This window comes from Lacerta agilis, chromosome 3 (assembly GCF_009819535.1).
Source record: "Lacerta agilis isolate rLacAgi1 chromosome 3, rLacAgi1.pri, whole genome shotgun sequence".
In the NCBI taxonomy this organism is placed as follows: domain Eukaryota; kingdom Metazoa; phylum Chordata; class Lepidosauria; order Squamata; family Lacertidae; genus Lacerta; species Lacerta agilis.
This window is the reverse complement of record NC_046314.1, coordinates 16,201,580-16,218,978: the sequence shown is the minus strand read 5'-3', so window position 1 is coordinate 16,218,978 and position 17,399 is coordinate 16,201,580. Positions and strand designations below refer to the sequence as shown.

The 17,399-nt window shown below is 45.2% G+C and overlaps 1 protein-coding gene across 1 annotated transcript; it reads left to right on the top strand.

Moving 5' to 3' along the window:
* Positions 1–1,772: 1,772 nt before the first annotated feature.
* LOC117043349 (retinol dehydrogenase 14-like) lies at positions 1,773–6,970 on the top strand. Its single transcript, XM_033142912.1, has 2 exons — positions 1,773–2,221; positions 4,745–6,970. Exons 1-2 carry the CDS (start codon positions 1,811–1,813, stop codon positions 5,360–5,362), a joined length of 1,029 nt encoding a protein of 342 aa, XP_032998803.1. The 5' UTR covers positions 1,773–1,810; the 3' UTR covers positions 5,363–6,970.
* The last annotated feature ends 10,429 nt before the right edge of the window (positions 6,971–17,399 follow it).

Sequence of the window (17,399 nt, the reverse complement as noted above, 5' to 3'; positions counted from 1 at the left end):
TTTGCAGTTCCACAAACAGGTGTGCACTGCCTCGAAATAAAAAGAAGTGAACTAAGAAGGCTTACTAGGGGGGCATTGCTAAAAAAATGTCAACTTTGTAACCAGAGGTTCAACTGAATAGAATCGTAATCACATGCACCACCAGGCCTATGCAGCCTCAACTTAAGGTGGCTCCCGGCCTGGCTTTTTACAGGCCGCAGCTGACTGCACTACCTGGCCTTTGGAAAGGCCATATAGACAGATACCTTTAACTTCTGCACTCCTCCTTTGCACACCTGTCAACACAACCACATAGGCATTTACCACAACACCTCCGCAGCACAAATCCCTTCTGCAGGCAGGCACCCGTGCACAAGAAATGCGCTCCACTCCCCACAGCGGACCCATGCTCCCTCGCCCTCTCAAATTTCCCCTCTGCAAGCTGTATCCATGGATAGAACATTGCACCTAAATATTTCCACTCTGCACAACGCGCAGCATTTGCATGACCCCCTCCTGACAGCATCACACACGGAGGGATAATTCCCACACACAGCTTGATGGGCACATGTGCAACACCCCCACCCCACCCTATATATATATATAATCTGCATCAGAGGGAATGGCACATGCCTCTTTGTCAATTTGAGCATAGTTGCGCTCCGTGGGCGACAACATATGGGAATAGAAAGCGATGGGCTTGGCCTGGGCAGGCCGAAGGCAGGCCGGGGTCATCCTCTTATATACCTGCTGGGATTGACAAGTCATCTGACCCTCACCCTCACCTGAATCTCATAGCTCTCTGGTAGCTGCCTCTGATCAGTTCTCATTTAACTCTTGGGGGAAGTAATTAGCGCTCCAGCTGGGGCTCCGGAGGGTAGCCGGCTTGCAGCGCCATGCCCCTCACCCCCCGCTTGCCCACACCCTCCTCCCGAGGGGCGGCCAGCGCGGGAGGGAGGTGGGCGGAGAGGTAGCCCACCGGGGGCGCCGAGGTAGCCCACCGGGGGCGCCGAGGGATCGTCGCGCCAGGGCGGCCGATCCCTTTAAGACGGCCCTGGTTACTCCAGTCAAATCCCACATATGAACGTGGGGTGGGGAAAGATGGTGTGTAGCCTGCTGTAAATTAATTTGTAGCCTGGGGGGATTACCACGGCGTGGACTGTCCCTGAGAACCGTAGACTGTCCCCGGGACAGGTGAGGGTGCTGATCCCTAATTTTCAAATCCGAAACTTGACAGCTATGCGGAAATAGCCAAAATGAATCAGAAATCAGGAAGACCAACATTTTAATAAGGAATGGGGGGAATTTATAATTTATCTTTAAAACCATTGTAAACAGCTAAAAGTGGAATAACACTTGTGGTGTTGATGGTGAATTTTGGATATAATGGAGATGTGAAAGATTTGGATTGTTTTAAAAGATACAGGAGGAAATGACTAACAGTAGGAACCCACAAAGAGGAGGAGGGAAGTCCAGGAGATTCTGTGGAACCTTGTTTTTATGTTGTGTGTTGGATATGAGATTGTAAAACATTAACCTGAATAACCAAATAAATAAATTTTAACACACACCCCCCACCACCACCACCAAAATAAGAAACGCGTCGTGCGGGCTTCCTAGCGCACCACGTGCTGCGACGGCTGTTCCTTTAAGAGCAGCCTTCCCGCCGAGCGGTCGGGAACTACACCTCCCAGGATGCCTCGCGAAGGGCCGACCGCAACGCGGCGCTGTGGAACCTGCGCACGCCCGCGCGCATAGGGCCGCGCTGCTCCCGGGTTGCGCGTCTGTCGGCCCTTCCGCCCTCACGCTCTGGGGTGGGGCTCCGAGGGCGATGGCCGCCACTGCCGCCGCGGTGGTTGTGGCCGCGGCTCTGGGCGGAGGGCTGCTGCTCCTCGCCCGGCGCCTCTGGCCGGCGGCGGCCGCCGCGGGGAAGCGCAGCGCTACGGCCGCCGCCGCCGCTGCTTTGTGCCGGATGGAGGGCAAGACGGTGATCATCACGGGCGCCAACAGCGGCCTGGGCCGGGCGGCGGCGGCCGAGCTGCTGAGGCGCCGCGCGAGGGTCATCATGGCCTGCCGGGACCCCGCGCGCGCCGAGGAGGCGGCCCGGGAGCTGCGCGCCGAGATGGGCCTGAGCTCGAGGGAAAGAGGAGGCGGCGGCGGCGGCCGAGGGGAGCTGGTGGTGCGCGAGTTGGACTTGGCCTCGCTGTGCTCCGTGCGCCGCTTCTGCCAGCAGGTGCTGCAGGTAAAGAGACAAGCCCATCTGGCTGGACTGCAGCTAAAGAGCTACTACTACTACTACTATTATTATTATTATTATTAATCATTTATTTACACATGCCCGCCCCATCTGGCGGGGCTGCACCTAACGATTTATTATTATTATTATTATTTATTGCCCTGCCCATCTGGCTGGACTACAGCTAAAGAGCCGCCATTGTTATTATTACTACTATTGCTACTACAATTACTGTTACTATTACTGTATACCCTGCCCATCTGGCTGTGATACACCTTAAGAGCTGCCGTTATTATTATTATTATTATTATTACCCTGCCCATCTGGCTGGGGTGCAGCTAAAGAGCCGCCATTGTTATTATTACTACTATTGCTGCTACAATTACTGTTACTATTACTATCACTATATACCCTGCCCATCTGGCTGTGATACACCTTAAGAGCTGCTGTTATTATTATTATTAATACCCTGCCCATCTGGCTGGGCTGCAACTAAAGAGTTATTATTATTATTATTATTATTATTATTATTATTATTTTGTTTTCCACCCATTTGGCTGGGCTGAAGGTAAAGAGCTATGATTGTGGTTTATACCCTGCCCATCTGGCTGGGCTGCAGCTAAAGAGCTGCCATTATTATTATGGGCTGCAGCTAAATAGTCACCATTATTGTTATTATTATTATGTCCCACCCATCTGGCTGGGCTGCAGCTAAAGACCCTTCACCTTTGATCCCAACTGAATGTCTGAGGTATAGAATTTCAGAATAAATAAGTGGGGCTTTCTTCTAGTATGCACGTCTTGGATTCCAGCGTTCATGGGACCCAAGAGTCAAAACAATTGTCGAGTCGGAAGGGACCGCAAGGGTCATCTAGCCCAATCCCCTGCAATGCAGGGATCTTTTGTCTAACTTGGGGCTCGAATCCACAACCCTGAGATTAAGAGCCTCGTGCTCTACCAATTGAGCTGTCCAATGTATGCCTAACATTTTAATGATAGCTCCCTTCATCTGTAGTTGTTGCTGTTTAATGTAGCAATCTACCCAAATGGCACAGCACAAAATGGTTTTCTCTTTGCATCATAAGCATTAGCAGTGAGAATATATCTTTGCTGAATCTGAAATGCAGACTAGCCAGTATGAGGGCGTTTACAACCTAATCCTGTTGATTTAAAGACAGACAACTGCAGGGTGGATAGAGAAGAGGAGCAGGTTGATCTGGTTTTGGCCTTGGTTGTATCAGATACAAATTGGTTTTGTGAAGTACACACAGTATCCTTTTTCCAACAAGAATGACATGTCAGTAACAAATCTTAGAATTATTATCACAAAAGCGAGAGAAGTGTATGTTACATATATAGGAAAATGGAATCCAGATACAGAAATATTCATAAAAGAGCATTTGACCTTCCAATGTCACATCTTGCCATGCAACTGTTCAAAGCATCAAAAGAGAGTAAAACAGTGACTATTTAGCAGAGAAGACAAAGCCATAAGCTGTATTTGTTTTGCGTTCCTTGGAATGTCACTGCAAGTCTTCTTTCATCCAGTAATCAATAAGTGATCAATTAAATATGAGGAGAGCGTCTGTTCACACCAAATGAACCAGTATAAGAGCTTGCACTCTTAAGATCAACTCTTCAAACATATGGGCTGTGGCTGCTTCTTCAATGGACCTGAAATAGCAAGGAATCTGGATCATCTATCATATGTTTTTGGAGGTGTGATATTTTGAAATAATGGACCTGACGATTCTGGCACAGTGCTGCTGTATAGCTAAATATTATTGGTGAACGAGACTGCATTCCTGTCCCTGCTTACCTGGGAGTAATCCCCACTGAATTCATTAGGACTTAGTTCTGATTAGACATGAATAACATTGCACTGTAATTGGCTTGTGTTTCAGCAGCTGGAGTGTTCTCCAATAACATTTAATTGCTATTAAAAATGAGATGAGTTGTGGAACTTGTATGAGGCCGTGCTGCTTGTGAAAAGTGTTTTTAATTTCATTTTTTCTTCCCCCCTCACTTTCCCCAAAGATATCAGAGGGGGGAAATGCCCCTCTTGTATCACAAACCTGTGACATAGGCTAAGCTGAGAGAATGATTGAAACATGGAAAGTCACCTACAGAGAGTTTAATGACAGAGCAGCCTTTGGCCTACTTTTCATGTGGTGAAAAGGAGGTGGCAGAGAGGAGGGAAGAGAGAAAGGAGTGGCAGAAAGTGGGAGAAAAGAGTGTGGGCCTACCCACCACTAGTATGTCCCATCCCAACAAATAACCCTAAGAGGAAAAACATTGACAGGAAAAAAGGTCAATAGGTTCAGGTTGGAGTGAGCAGAAAATCAAAATGGTGTGTGGCCAAATCAATAAAGGTATTGGTAGCATTGGAAGTGGTCAGCTGTAAAGGGTTTCAGGTTCGCCTTCACTTTTAAGGGATCAGACTTTTTAATCTTTCTTTTTTAAAGGGAATAATTTTAATATTATTACATTAGTATGTCTGACTACTTTTTTCCCCTCTGGTGTGTAAAGGAGGAGTCTAGGCTGGATGTTCTGATCAACAACGCAGGGATATTCCAGTGTCCCTATATGAAGACAGAGGACGGCTTTGAGATGCAGTTTGGCGTCAACCACTTGGGGCACTTCTTGCTCACCAACCTCCTCCTTGGACTTCTGAAAAGCTCTGCGCCCAGCAGGATTGTGGTGGTTTCCTCCAAGCTTTACAAATACGGCGAGATCAACTTTGATGATTTGAACAGTGAGCTAAATTACAATAAAAGCTTTGCTTATAGCCGGAGTAAACTGGCCAACATACTGTTCACTAGGGAATTAGCCCGTCGCTTAGAGAACACAGGGGTCACGGTCAATGTGCTGCATCCCGGTATTGTCAGAACAAATCTAGGCAGACATATACATATCCCTTTGCTAGCCAAGCCCCTCTTCAATTTGGTATCTTGGGCTTTCTTCAAAACCCCTCTGGAAGGAGCCCAGACTTCAATTTATCTGGCCTCCTCCCCGGAAGTAGAGGGTGTATCTGGGAAATATTTTGGAAACTGCAAGGAGGAACAACTGTTGCCCAATGCCATGGATGATTTGGTTGCAAGGAAACTATGGGATATCAGTGAAGTGATGGTAGGGCTATTAAAATAAAGGTCAAGGAGAACCACTGCAACAAAGTAGTGTCAATAGATAGTCTTTCAGAATTTACAGTTTCTTGCTTCTGTTATCTTGCCTCATTGCAACAAATGGAGCCTAAGTTATTTTGTGTCTCTGGCTGGGATTTGTCACAATCAATGCAGACTCTGTTTTTTTAAAGAGGAAAATATCAGAATAAATTAATATTTAAAGAAAATAATTAGAGGGGAAGGAGGTTTTTGTATATTTCTGGCTGAAGGGAGATTTTTGCTGTTCTGCAAACAAAACGGAAAGATGTCTGCTTTCGTAGGTGTTTTCTGATAGTTCAGTGCTTCATATCCGAATTAGCTGTGCATGGTACTGTATTTGAAATATGTGACAGCTTCATTTTTGCGCTCCAAAAAGGAATTCCAAGAATACAAGATAGAGAGAAATTGCCTGTGAATCGCTCAAGTCAATAAGTATTTTTCTGCTTTGGTGAGGAAACCCAACTGAAAACAGCTTGGCATGATGTAATAGTACCATCGTACACTGGTTCTCTATTGACATCTCTAGGAACAGTATTCCAGACACAGCTGATAGCATATTTCAGTCAGAATTGATGTATGCGTAACAATGGATTGCATCTTTGATGTTGTCTGACTTTGCAAAGCAGTTACTGCATTATTGCACTCTTCCATCACCTCAACTAGAACCTCTTACTTCAGGTATGCTTCTTTGGATAGCAGCACCTCACAGATCACATTTAGTCAAACCGTTTAGGTTTAGTGTATGGCACAGGTGAAACCTACTGCTTTGGATATGCTCACCAAGTCCCGATCCACAACTGACTTTCTGTCTGTTACATTTGCACACCTGAAATAGGTATGTGGTTCTTTCAGAATCAGTAAGCCATGACGTGGCATTCCTGCACTTCTTGGCTGAGACTGTTCTCCTTTAGCGCAGGTGTCTGTTAAGAAAGTTTCACATATCCATGGAACATTATAATATAATACAGTGTTTTGCACGGATTCACGTACATATATTTAATTCCTTGGAGTTATTTTGAGTGATTTATACTAACAAAATATGAATGGGGCATTGCATAGAATCACAAACTGGAATCTCAGAGCAAATCGTAAGAGTTGGCTGTGACACACAAATCATTATGCATCAAGTACATAAATGACCAGATTCCCACCTGTAATGGATTAATGCTAGTGTACTCGCATTAATGGCAAATTGTGACCTAAGCTGTTGTAGCCCACTTGGCATTTTAATGCTTTTACAAACTACAGGCCAAACACAGTGATTCTGAGCTTGTTCCTTAGAAGTAAATGTATCTCAGATTGAAGTGTAAATTGGCTGGTGTGGGTTCTGAGTCATTGGACTAATAAGCTGCCATCTAAGTTAGCACTACTATACAAGAACACTGACCCAAATTTTACATATATGTGTACAAATACAGCACACCCACCCTCACTATCAGTCTAAACTTTCCTTTAATTAACACTCACCATAAATTTTCATATAGATTCTCTGCCATGCAGAGTCGTTTTTCACAGTATTTAGGATTGAGTTTAATTACCTAAATGTGCCTCCTTTTGTTGTACATAAATAAAGGTATATCTTAAACAAACACATGGCAAAGTTATCTGTATGCATCATTGTTGTGTTTCCTTATTAGAAGCTTCGAAATGCTAAATCTTCATTTGTGGGGGTGGCAGGTAAGAGGGAGAGAGCACAAAGTGCCAGCATAAAAGAGGAGCAGTATTTAAGAAACAAGCCAAAGGTTAGGAAACTTACAAGAGCCTGCAAGCCTCTTTCCAACAAAGCTACAAAGTGATGGGATGTTACTTCTGAACATGTTTGCAATGTCCGTAAAGGCTACATTGGAAAGACAAGACATTTGCCCTGTCTGAAACCCAGCCTAGACCACCTTTTATGAGAACCAACCTCAATGAGCTTAGTGGGACTTCTGTTTGAGGAGGCGTGTACAGGATTGCCTTGTCTTTAGCACACTTAACAAGGGAGGAGGCTGCAATCCTAGGCATGCTTTATTGGGAGTAAGTCCCATTTAACACAATGGGGTTTACTTTTAAGCACAATATTGGTACAGTGGTACCTTGCTAGACGAATGCCTCGCTAGATGAAAGGCTGACTCGCAAGACGGATTTTCCTATGGGCTTGCTTTGCAAGACGAAAAATTTTCGAGATTGCCCCCCCCCGTCAAACCGCTCTTCCCCCGTTGGTGCTTCGCAAGACGAAATTTTCGCTATACCAGTGTTTTTCAACCTTTTTTGGGCAAAGGCACACTTGTTTCATGAAAAAAATCACGAGGCACACCACCATTAGAAAATGTTAAAAAAAATTAACTCTGTGCCTATATTGACTATATATAAAGTAATTTTTCAATTTTTCCCACGGCACACCAGGCAACATCTTGCGGCACACTAGTGTGCCGCGGAACAGTGGTTGAAAAACACTGCGCTATACAACTATACTCGCAGAACGAATTAATTTCGTCTTGTGAGGCACCACTGTATTACTAACAGCACAATATCTTTCAAAAATAAACCCCACAGTTCAGGGACGTTTGCTATGCAATCCTATGGCACGTCTACTCAGGAGTATGCAGAGGGTTCTGCTACAAGGGCCACTGAACTCAATGGGATTTGTTTTTCAAGAAGGATGTTTAGTATAGTGGTGCCTCGCAAGATGAAATTAATTTGTTCCGCAAGACTTTTCCCATAGGAACGCATTAAAATTTAATTAATGCGTTCCTATGGGGGGGAAAGTCCGGGGGCGCTGGTTGAAAGGGGCACCGGCCGATCGCGCCCGCCATCTTGGTGGGCGCGATCGGCCGGCGCCCCTTCCGACTGGCACCGGAGCCGCGCTGCGTTTTAAGGCTGCAGCGAGCGAGCAGCAGCGCTGCTGTTGCAGCCTTAAAACGCGACGCGGCACGCTGCAGCCTTAAAACGCGGCACGGTCCAGTGCCGGCTTACAGTGGTACCTCGCCAGACGAATTCGTCTTGCGAAAAACAGCCATAGACGAATTCGTCTCGCGAGTCAACTAAAAACTCGCAAAACCCTTTCGTTTTGCAAATTTTTCGTTGTGCGAGGCATTCGTCTTGTGGGGTACCACTATTGTGCTGCAAGTATCCTTGTATGCTGGATTCTAAATCGAATTATACCTGATAACTTGCATCCTAGGATTGCACAAAGATGTTTGAAGGCAGCCCGTCCTGTGCTTGGTATACACATTAAATCCTTCCAGCGTTATGCTTCTTGAAGGAGTATCTTCTTTGAGTGACAGTTGTAACAGGTCACTGGTTACACGCAAATGTAAAAGAGAGAGAGAGAGAGAATCATGCTCCAAAGCTTTTTTTTTCTGGGAGCTCTTCAAGCCATTTAAAGAAGCAGTTACCCATAGACCATACAGTTGCTTCTGCAAAATAAGTCTCCAGTTTGGGCAGTTACTGCTGCAGCATGGTTGGAAGGTGGTATGACAAGATCCCACCATCTTCAAACACTGAGGCTGGCCCTAGTACCATGACAGAAGGACGGCTGTGATTGTGTGGTGGGGCTTAGACAATCCAGAGATATGCAATGGAGAGCTAAGAACAACTGGAAAACTCGCCGTTGAAATGGTGTATTCCATGAGGCTTATAGCAGGCTCGTATGAGTGAGTGCATATGCATTATTTTTTAAGCATTTAAGATATTTTTAGCCTTCTCTCCATTGCAACCGATTCTGGGGTGGGGGTGCAGTACCATCAATTAAAACCACAATACGGTATTGTAAAAAGGGCAGGAAAAAAGCACCAGCGTTAACAGGAAAACCTGACCTGGGCATAAATACCCTGCAATGGCCTGCTCCAAAAAATAGGTCTCCCATTGGCACCAGAAACTTGCATGTTTCAGATGGGAGGGTGTGGCATATTTGGGGCATCGCTGCTGGCATGCAGTCCCCAACCATATCCCTTTGAGATTATGTCTGCATTTTAAAGCAATGATAGATTTAAGAAGTATAGATTAAAACGATAGAGGTTTGAAAACCATATGGAGGGTTTGAGGGAAGTCATGGCCTTAAAAGGCCACAATGTTAAAAGAATGGAATTAAATGTGGTTTCCCCCCCTATTTTGTTTATGTATATAAAACTAATAAAAATGATTATTAAAAAAGAGAGAGATTATGTCTGCATTTTAGGAGGGATTACCAACCTCTATAAAAAAACCTTTTTAAAAACAAGTCATTTATGCCAGGTAGCCATTGACTTCTGAATAACTGTAATTTGGAGAAGTTTTAGTTCTAGGGGCAGATAGACTTGGTTCTTTTATATGCACGTTTTCCATTCTTAATGATGTATATGGGAATAAGTGTTGAAATAATGGGATTTTCTTCTAAGTATAATAGGCTTAGAACTAGGGTGTCGGGAAATGAGTTGATTTCCCAGTTGAACAACCTTGATACTTTTTCCATTTAAGGTGATTGGAAGGGGAGGAGGTTTAAATTCCAAATGTATTTTTGAAAAATACCTTGTTCTTTGCTTTTCACATAAGGCCCCCTTCCCCGGCCTAATCTTGTAGGCATTCTTCACCTGGCAAAACAGTCCAGGAGACCTAGACAGAATATTATTTTTTGAGAATGGAGCTGTTGTTTTCTGTAGCAGAAAATGGCCCCATTCCATCTCCTCTCCCGGCAACCACCAGCACCTTCCATGTCTGCTGTGACTGGCCTAAGATCTAAGAACCTAAATGAGTATTGACACGATTCCAAGTATCCTAAGCACCATCCAGGAAAAGAAGGGGGAAAAAACCCTGTTACTGGTCATTCTTCAAAAGGTAAGCATGGTAGGTGTGCCCCCCTTCTTTAATTCAGCAAATGCCTTGCTCCATTTTACAATTGTCACCTCCTTAAATATTTGCAATTAATTTATAAATGTTCGTATGTGTGTAAGTACTAGGTGCTATGCTAGAAATAGTCTTGAAACCTGTGCAGGGAGGCAGGGAGAAAAAAGCAGGAGTACAAGCTCAGACTAATGCTGCACTTAGGTAGCACCCCCTGTACTAAATGGTACTCTGCAGGTTGTTGTTGTTCAGTCGTGTCCGACTCTTCGTGACCCCATGGACCAGAGCACGCCAGGCACGCCTATCCTCCACTGCCTCCCGCAGTTTGGCCAAACTCATGCCAGTCACTTCGAAGACACTGTCCAACCATCTCATCCTCCGTCGTCCCCTTCTCCTTGTGCCCTCCATCTTTCCCAACATCAGGTTCTTTTCCAGGGAGTCTTCTCTTCTCATGAGGTGGCCAAAGTATTGGAGCCACCCTTTTACAGGTTACCCTTTTTCAATTTTGCAGTTTGCTGAAAGATTACCAAGGGCTTTCTAGATTGCACAAGCAGGTTTGGGGGTGATACTGTCTGCTGTGTTTGCTTCTGCACCCCTTTATTCAGCTATACATCTGCGAACAAATATTAACAAAATACCACAAGTTTGCAGCATGCGGGTTCTACTAACTTTCCAGCTCGTCTGGAGTCTTAATAAAAGCCAGGACGGCTTAAGAAAACCTTGATATCAGCCCTTGTTATTGATAGCCAGCGATACTGTTGCAAAGATCAGTGAGTGGGAACCTTTGGTTCTCCAGATGTTGGATTGCAACTCCCATCATCCCCGGGGGCAGATGGGAGCTGAGTCACATCTGGAGGGCTGCAGGTTCCATATTTCTGACGTAGATACTCCAGGCTAACAGTAACACCTGAAATGAGTACAAGCTTTGGAAGATCTTTATTAAGGCCCCAAACACCTGTGGTTTATCTGGGCAAGTGTCCATTTTCAACATCCTGAAAGCAAATTATGCAGTCTCTTTTGTCAGCTTGTATGGCATTTCTATATGAGAGAGCCAGTGTGGTGTAGTGGTTAAGAGCGGTAGACTCGTAATCTGGGGAACCGGGTTCGCGTCTCCTCTCCTCCACATGCAGCTGCTGGGTGACCTTGGGCTAGTCACACTTCTTTGAAGTCTCTCAGCCCCACTCACCTCACAGAGTGTTTGTTGTGGGGGAGGAAGGGAAAGGAGAATGTTAGCCGCTTTGAGACTCCTTCGGGTAGTGAAAAGCGGGATATCAAATCCAAACTCTTCTTCTTCTTCTTCTTCTATGCAGGCATCGGGTCACACCCAGTCCATAATCTTAAAGAAGAAGCAGTCTTAACACATGGAAAACTGATCAAACATCCACTTCTATAATACAACAGGCCAAGAAGAACCCTATGTGTTCTTGATGCTAGCACATTCACCGCTACTTCCTGTGGTGCCTGCGAAAAGTTCCAGTAAATAACGTCTCAAAAATTCACAATGTCCGGGGGCAGGAGATGCTCACGCCATTTTTGGTTCCCAATTCTTTTTCTTCTCTTGGATGTGGCAGCCATTGGAGGTTATGCCACACAACTGATGGCAGCGATTTTGTGACTGGTGCCTACGACCATTTCTCGAAATTTCAAATGTGCCCATTGGCCCAAAAGGGTCGGTGACCTCTGCCTTATAGTGGCCCGAGGTAGCAACACTTTTTTCCAGTTAACAATGTTTACTAACTGTAAGATTGGCAAAGGTTTTGGTGGCTTGTATTTCCTGGAATCTGAGTTATTATTATTATTATTATTATTATTATTATTATTATTATTAATTATGATTTATACTCTGCCCACCTGGCTGGGCTTCCCCATCCACTCTGGGCGGCTTCCAACAAAATATTAAAATATAGTAATCCATCAAACATTAAAAGCTTCCCTAAGCTTTTAAAATTAAAAGCAAGGCCTAAGACAGGAGTCAGCAAACTTTTTCAGCAGGGGGCCGGTAAACTGTCCCTTGGACCTTGTGGGGGGCCGGACTATATTTTTATTTGGGGGGGGGCGGATTCCTATGCCCCACATATAACCCAGAGATGCATTTTCAATAAAAACACACATTCTACTCGTGTAAAAACACCAGGCAGGCCCCACAAATAACCCAGAGATGCATTTTAAATAAAAGGACACATTCTACTCATGTAAAAACACGCTGCTTCCCGGACTGTCCGCGAGCCAGATTTAGAAGGTGATTGAGCAGATCCGGCCCCCGGGACTTAGGTTGCCTACCCATGGCCTAAGAGATGGAAAATGAATGATTAAGCATCAATTAATGGCTGGAGGGTTGGCAAACCTTCCTGTCTGCTCTTCGGTGCTGTACTTTTCAAATGGCAACAGGCCAAGCTCAGGTACATCACGTCCTGCTTTTTCCTTCCAAAGAGAACGGACCCTGACATTCTCTGGAACTTCCCACCAGTTGGGAAAGTGAGAGAAAGTGACACATGTCTTTCACACTGACATCATTGGGCCATCCTTCCAAGTGAATGTACTTCGGAGCAGATTGTGTCAGTGAGTAGCCAGTGAGGGAGAACTCGATTGTCTGGCCCCTTTGTGCCAATGAGATTTGTTGCATCTGAGAAACTTTGCTTTGCTTTCACGTCAATTTTCATCACAGGTTCATTTTGAATCCACAAGAGCAGCTCACACACACACACACCCCGGCTTTTATTGCACTGATTAACTTGAAAGGCAACACTTCCATTGTGCGTTTGGACCTTTCGTCAGATTAAAACAGCTTGCCAGTTTCCTGGGACGAGCGAGCAAACTGACTGCAAAGCATGTTGTTTGTTTTAAAACTCCAGTGGGGCATGGCTGTGTGTTTGTGCATTGGCTTAACAGAGAGCTCTGCTTTATATCCATGAATTACAAAATTGTTTCTTGTTAACTTCCAATTTACTGATCTCCTGGTTTTTCATTTGTGCCACAGAGGAAGGATCATAACTTTGCTTTCTCAGGCTTTTGCTTGTGTCCGCTTAACACATGGACAATGACACACGCACACACATTTTAAAAGGCCGTTTTGTAAGAAGAAAATTGGGTTTATGCTCTGCGTTCTGTATATTTTTCTGACTAACTTGTTCTGCTGGCTATAGGCTCAAGGTTGTACATGGTGTCAGAGCCAGCTTTTACCTGGTCCAATAGCCTAATGTTTTTTTTGTAAAGATCTGGCCGAAGAGGAACAGTAAGGTTCTAGATTTAAAGGAGAGGAATTGCATGGTTCTAGATTTGAGGAGAGATACGTAAATGAAAAGGGAATGGAATGTCTCTGGAAGATTTAGCTGTTGAAATGAAACCTGGCCTGTACATTCAACACATCTGTTTTTCAAGTTCGAAGGTGTCACAACTCTCCAAACCCTGTTTGAACATGCCCAGTAATGTTGGAGGTTTTGTTCTGTGTTACTTCGGCACGTTTTCACCCATAACTGCATTCTTAATTCTGCACTTCAGCACCGGGTGTTGAAATTTTGCATCCCCTAACAATTTTGCACCTCGGGTGACCACCCCTGTGCCCCTCCCCATGCTGTGATCCCCCATGCTATGACCCTGTACAGTATGCCTCTGAATGCCAGTTGCCAGGAAGCACAAGGGGGAAGCATGCTTTTGTGGTCAGATCCTGTTCGTGGGTTTCTCACAGGCATCTGGCTGGTCACTATGAGTACGGTAAAATGTAAAGGACCCCGGGATGGTTAAGTCCAGTCAAAGGTGACTATGGGGTGCAGCACTCATCTTGCTTTTCAGGCCAAGGGAGCCGGTGTTTGTCCACAGACAGCTTTCTGGGTCACGTGGCCAGCATGACTAAACTGCTTCTGGTGCAACGGGACACCATGAGGGAAACCAGAGTGCACAGAAACGCTGTTTACCTTCCTACCACAGCGGTACCTATTTATCTATTTGCACTGGCATGCTTTCGAACTGCTAGGTTGGCAGGAGCTGGGACCGAGCAATGGGAGCTCACCCCGTCTCGGCTATTCGAACCGCCAACCTTCTGATCAGCAACCCCAAGAGGCTCAGTGGTTTAGATCACAGCGCCACCAGTTACATATAATAGTTCAACTTTGCTTGCTTATGATACACTTTTGGCTAGTTGTTTGTTCATTACGTTTATATCCTACCTTTCTTCCTTGAAACTCAAGGCAGCCCAGCGGTACATATGGAGTTCTCAGGGTCTCATGAGAAATATACAAAATTCAGCTGATATATGCACATTCTCCATGAGACCTGGGAAATGTGCATAATGGCCAGCAGCTGGGACCGAGCAACGGGAGCTAACCCCGTCGCAGGGATTCGAACCACCGACCTTCTGATCAGCAAGCCCAAGAGACTCAGTGGTTTAGACCACAGCATCACCTACATCCCTACTGTGAGTGCAGGATGCTGGACTAGGTGGCCTTTCTTTGGTCTGATCCAGCCGAGCTCCTTTTACGTTCTTATGACTGGCAATGGCAGGGAGACGGGTGGTTCTGTTTTTCAGCCTTCTGCTTCAGTGTTCCTGTAATAAGCAACACACTGTTCTCCAATAAATTCAATGAAAATCAGGCTTCACGCTTTTGATTCCTTTGGCCTTTGTTTTATTTTATTTTATTTTATTTTAAGGAGCATAAAACACACTCTTTTATATATTTATTTCCAGAAATCCTATTTTCCCAGCACTTCTCATGTAACACAAAGTTAACCAGAAAAAGAATAAAAATCCTTGGAGATCACCTTTAAGCTTTGTGGAAAAAACCTCATCGGCTCAGAGCAATCAAAGTGATGGGGACCAGATACGTTAAGGAGACACTCTATTAGGTTGTATTCCCATTGGGCTAAACTAACTATTATTAATTCAGTGCCTGAAGTATTACAAATGTGCCCCATTAGTGCAATCGACCATCTGGCTAGGCTCACTGTGTTAGGAAGCCAGACTGTTCCAAGTATTCAGATACAGCGCACTATTTTGGAAGTACTGGCAGAATCTGTTGGCACATAAACCAATAAAATAGAAATAGAAACCCTATCAGTAATAATCAAAGCTACAACTTTGGAATGCATGCCGGCATATTATGTGGCAAAGTGTATGGGACGGGGGCAGCACTCAGCGAGGATCCTGCCAATTCTCTATAAAATGTCTGGGGTGGGAGAAGACTGATTTAAAATGCCAACGTAAGTAAGTGGGGGGCTTGGTGCTCTTGCTCATATTGTTTCAACCAGTGAGAAAGGAGGAGCAGTCCCATTGGGAGTCAAATAGCTTTAAAAAAAATCAGAGGGATGAATGTCCTGGTATGAGGGAGCAGGGCTGGTCCAAGACATTTTGGCGCCTGAGGCGAACCACAAAATGGCTCCCCTTTCTCTTGTGAGTGAAGATCTACATCAGGATCTGTGGCCCCTGTGGATCCTGCCGCCTGAGGCAGTTCCCTCACCTTGCCTCATGGTTGGGCCGGCCCTGGAAGGGAGTTTTCTGCTCCCTTCTCCTGCCTGCCCAACCTGTGCTTTAATTCACCCACTCCGCCACCGAGATATGGTGCGACCTCATCGTCACATGGGCAAGTAATACGGCGAATTAGGAGCACAGTGCAGCCAGAATGTTCCGTGTTTTAAGATTGCTTAATGTCCTCCAGTATACATGAAGGAGTGCCTCCACCCCCATCATTCAGCCGGGACACTGAAGTCCAGCTCCGAGGGTCTTCTGGTGGTTCCCTCACTGCAGGAAGTGAAGCTACAGGCAGGAGCGGAGGAAGCCACTTGGCCGCTGGGGGTGGCCAACGCGGAGGAACCCCCAGGGGGTGGGGCCTTGCTCCGCAGCGTGTATGCGTCCTGATGCGTGCATCGTGACGTCACGACGCACGCGTCAGGACAAATGTGCCATTGAGGTGAGGGGCGGGCTAGCGAGGCGGCATCACGCTTGTGGCTGGCGTGACACCCCTTGCTGGCCCACCCCTCCCCTCCATGGCTCCACCCAGGGCCCAGCAGAAGGAAGGGAGAGCGCGCGCCGGCCGACTACAGAACTACACAACTTTTAGAAGACATCTGAAAGCAACATCTATCAGGAAGTTTATATATATATATATATATTTCTTGTTTTATTATGCTTTTATATATGCTGTAAGCCACCCAGAGTGGCTCGGGAAACCCAGCCAGATGGGCAGGGTATAAATAATAAAATCATCACCACCATACTGATTTCAATGGGGCCTGCGTGCTGCTAACACATTTCCGATTCAACCCATAAAACTCACGGGCCCATGCAGGGCTTTAAACGAATGTCAGTTCTTCTTATCCAAGATGGTCGTCTGATCTTGGAGTCTTTGGTTATTCACCTCCTTCTGTTCTGTCCTCACTTTCAGCTCCTCTTTTGCCTTCCCTCCAGCTCCAACTCTTTGTTTCCAAGGCTCTCATCTCTCCTGCTACTTCGATGACTACTGCTGAAGCTTCCCTCTAATTATCTCCCCCCCCCCAAAAAAAAACCTGATTTGCTTTCCAGACTAATTTGGCACTCAAACCCTGCCACTCCTAAACAGCCACGCTGGTTTTCAAGCACTGCATAACATAGACCAGTGCCCCCAATACAGCCTTGTGGATCAAGGTCAGAATGACATCATCTGTCATCGGTGTTGGAGAAACAGCATGCGGACAATGGAAGACGTCTGAGTTATGTCACAATACTGGGATCAAAAGGAACATATTACAAATATTATAATAAGACCAGTGATTTCTTTTGAAAGGGAATGATCTGAAGTCACAAACATCTGCTTGAGAGTGCAAGGAGATTTAAAAAAAAGCCCAGTTATAAAAACATTCCAATTAAAGACTTGGAATGCTTAGAATACTTTTCTAGCTATGCAAGTTGGTGCAACTGATAACATAGCTTGACATGTTTTACATTATTTCAACTCCTTTTATTTGCATAAGGAATAGATAAACAGAAAGTACCTTTTCGATTTTCAAACTATTAACGTGATTGGTTAATAGTTAAATGATTGGTTAGTGTACAGTTCACCTGGTTTGACTAGCAGACTTTCTAAAACAACAACAATTTTTAGTAACTTTTACCAACTGAATTGCAGGAAGAAATGTGATCATTGTTTAACACACAATCCTTGAACAATAACCAGTATCATTGTAGAACTGAGGGGTGGGTGGGGGGGGGAAGAGAGAGAAAGAGACAGAGACTTGTTCCTTCATAAACCTTTTAA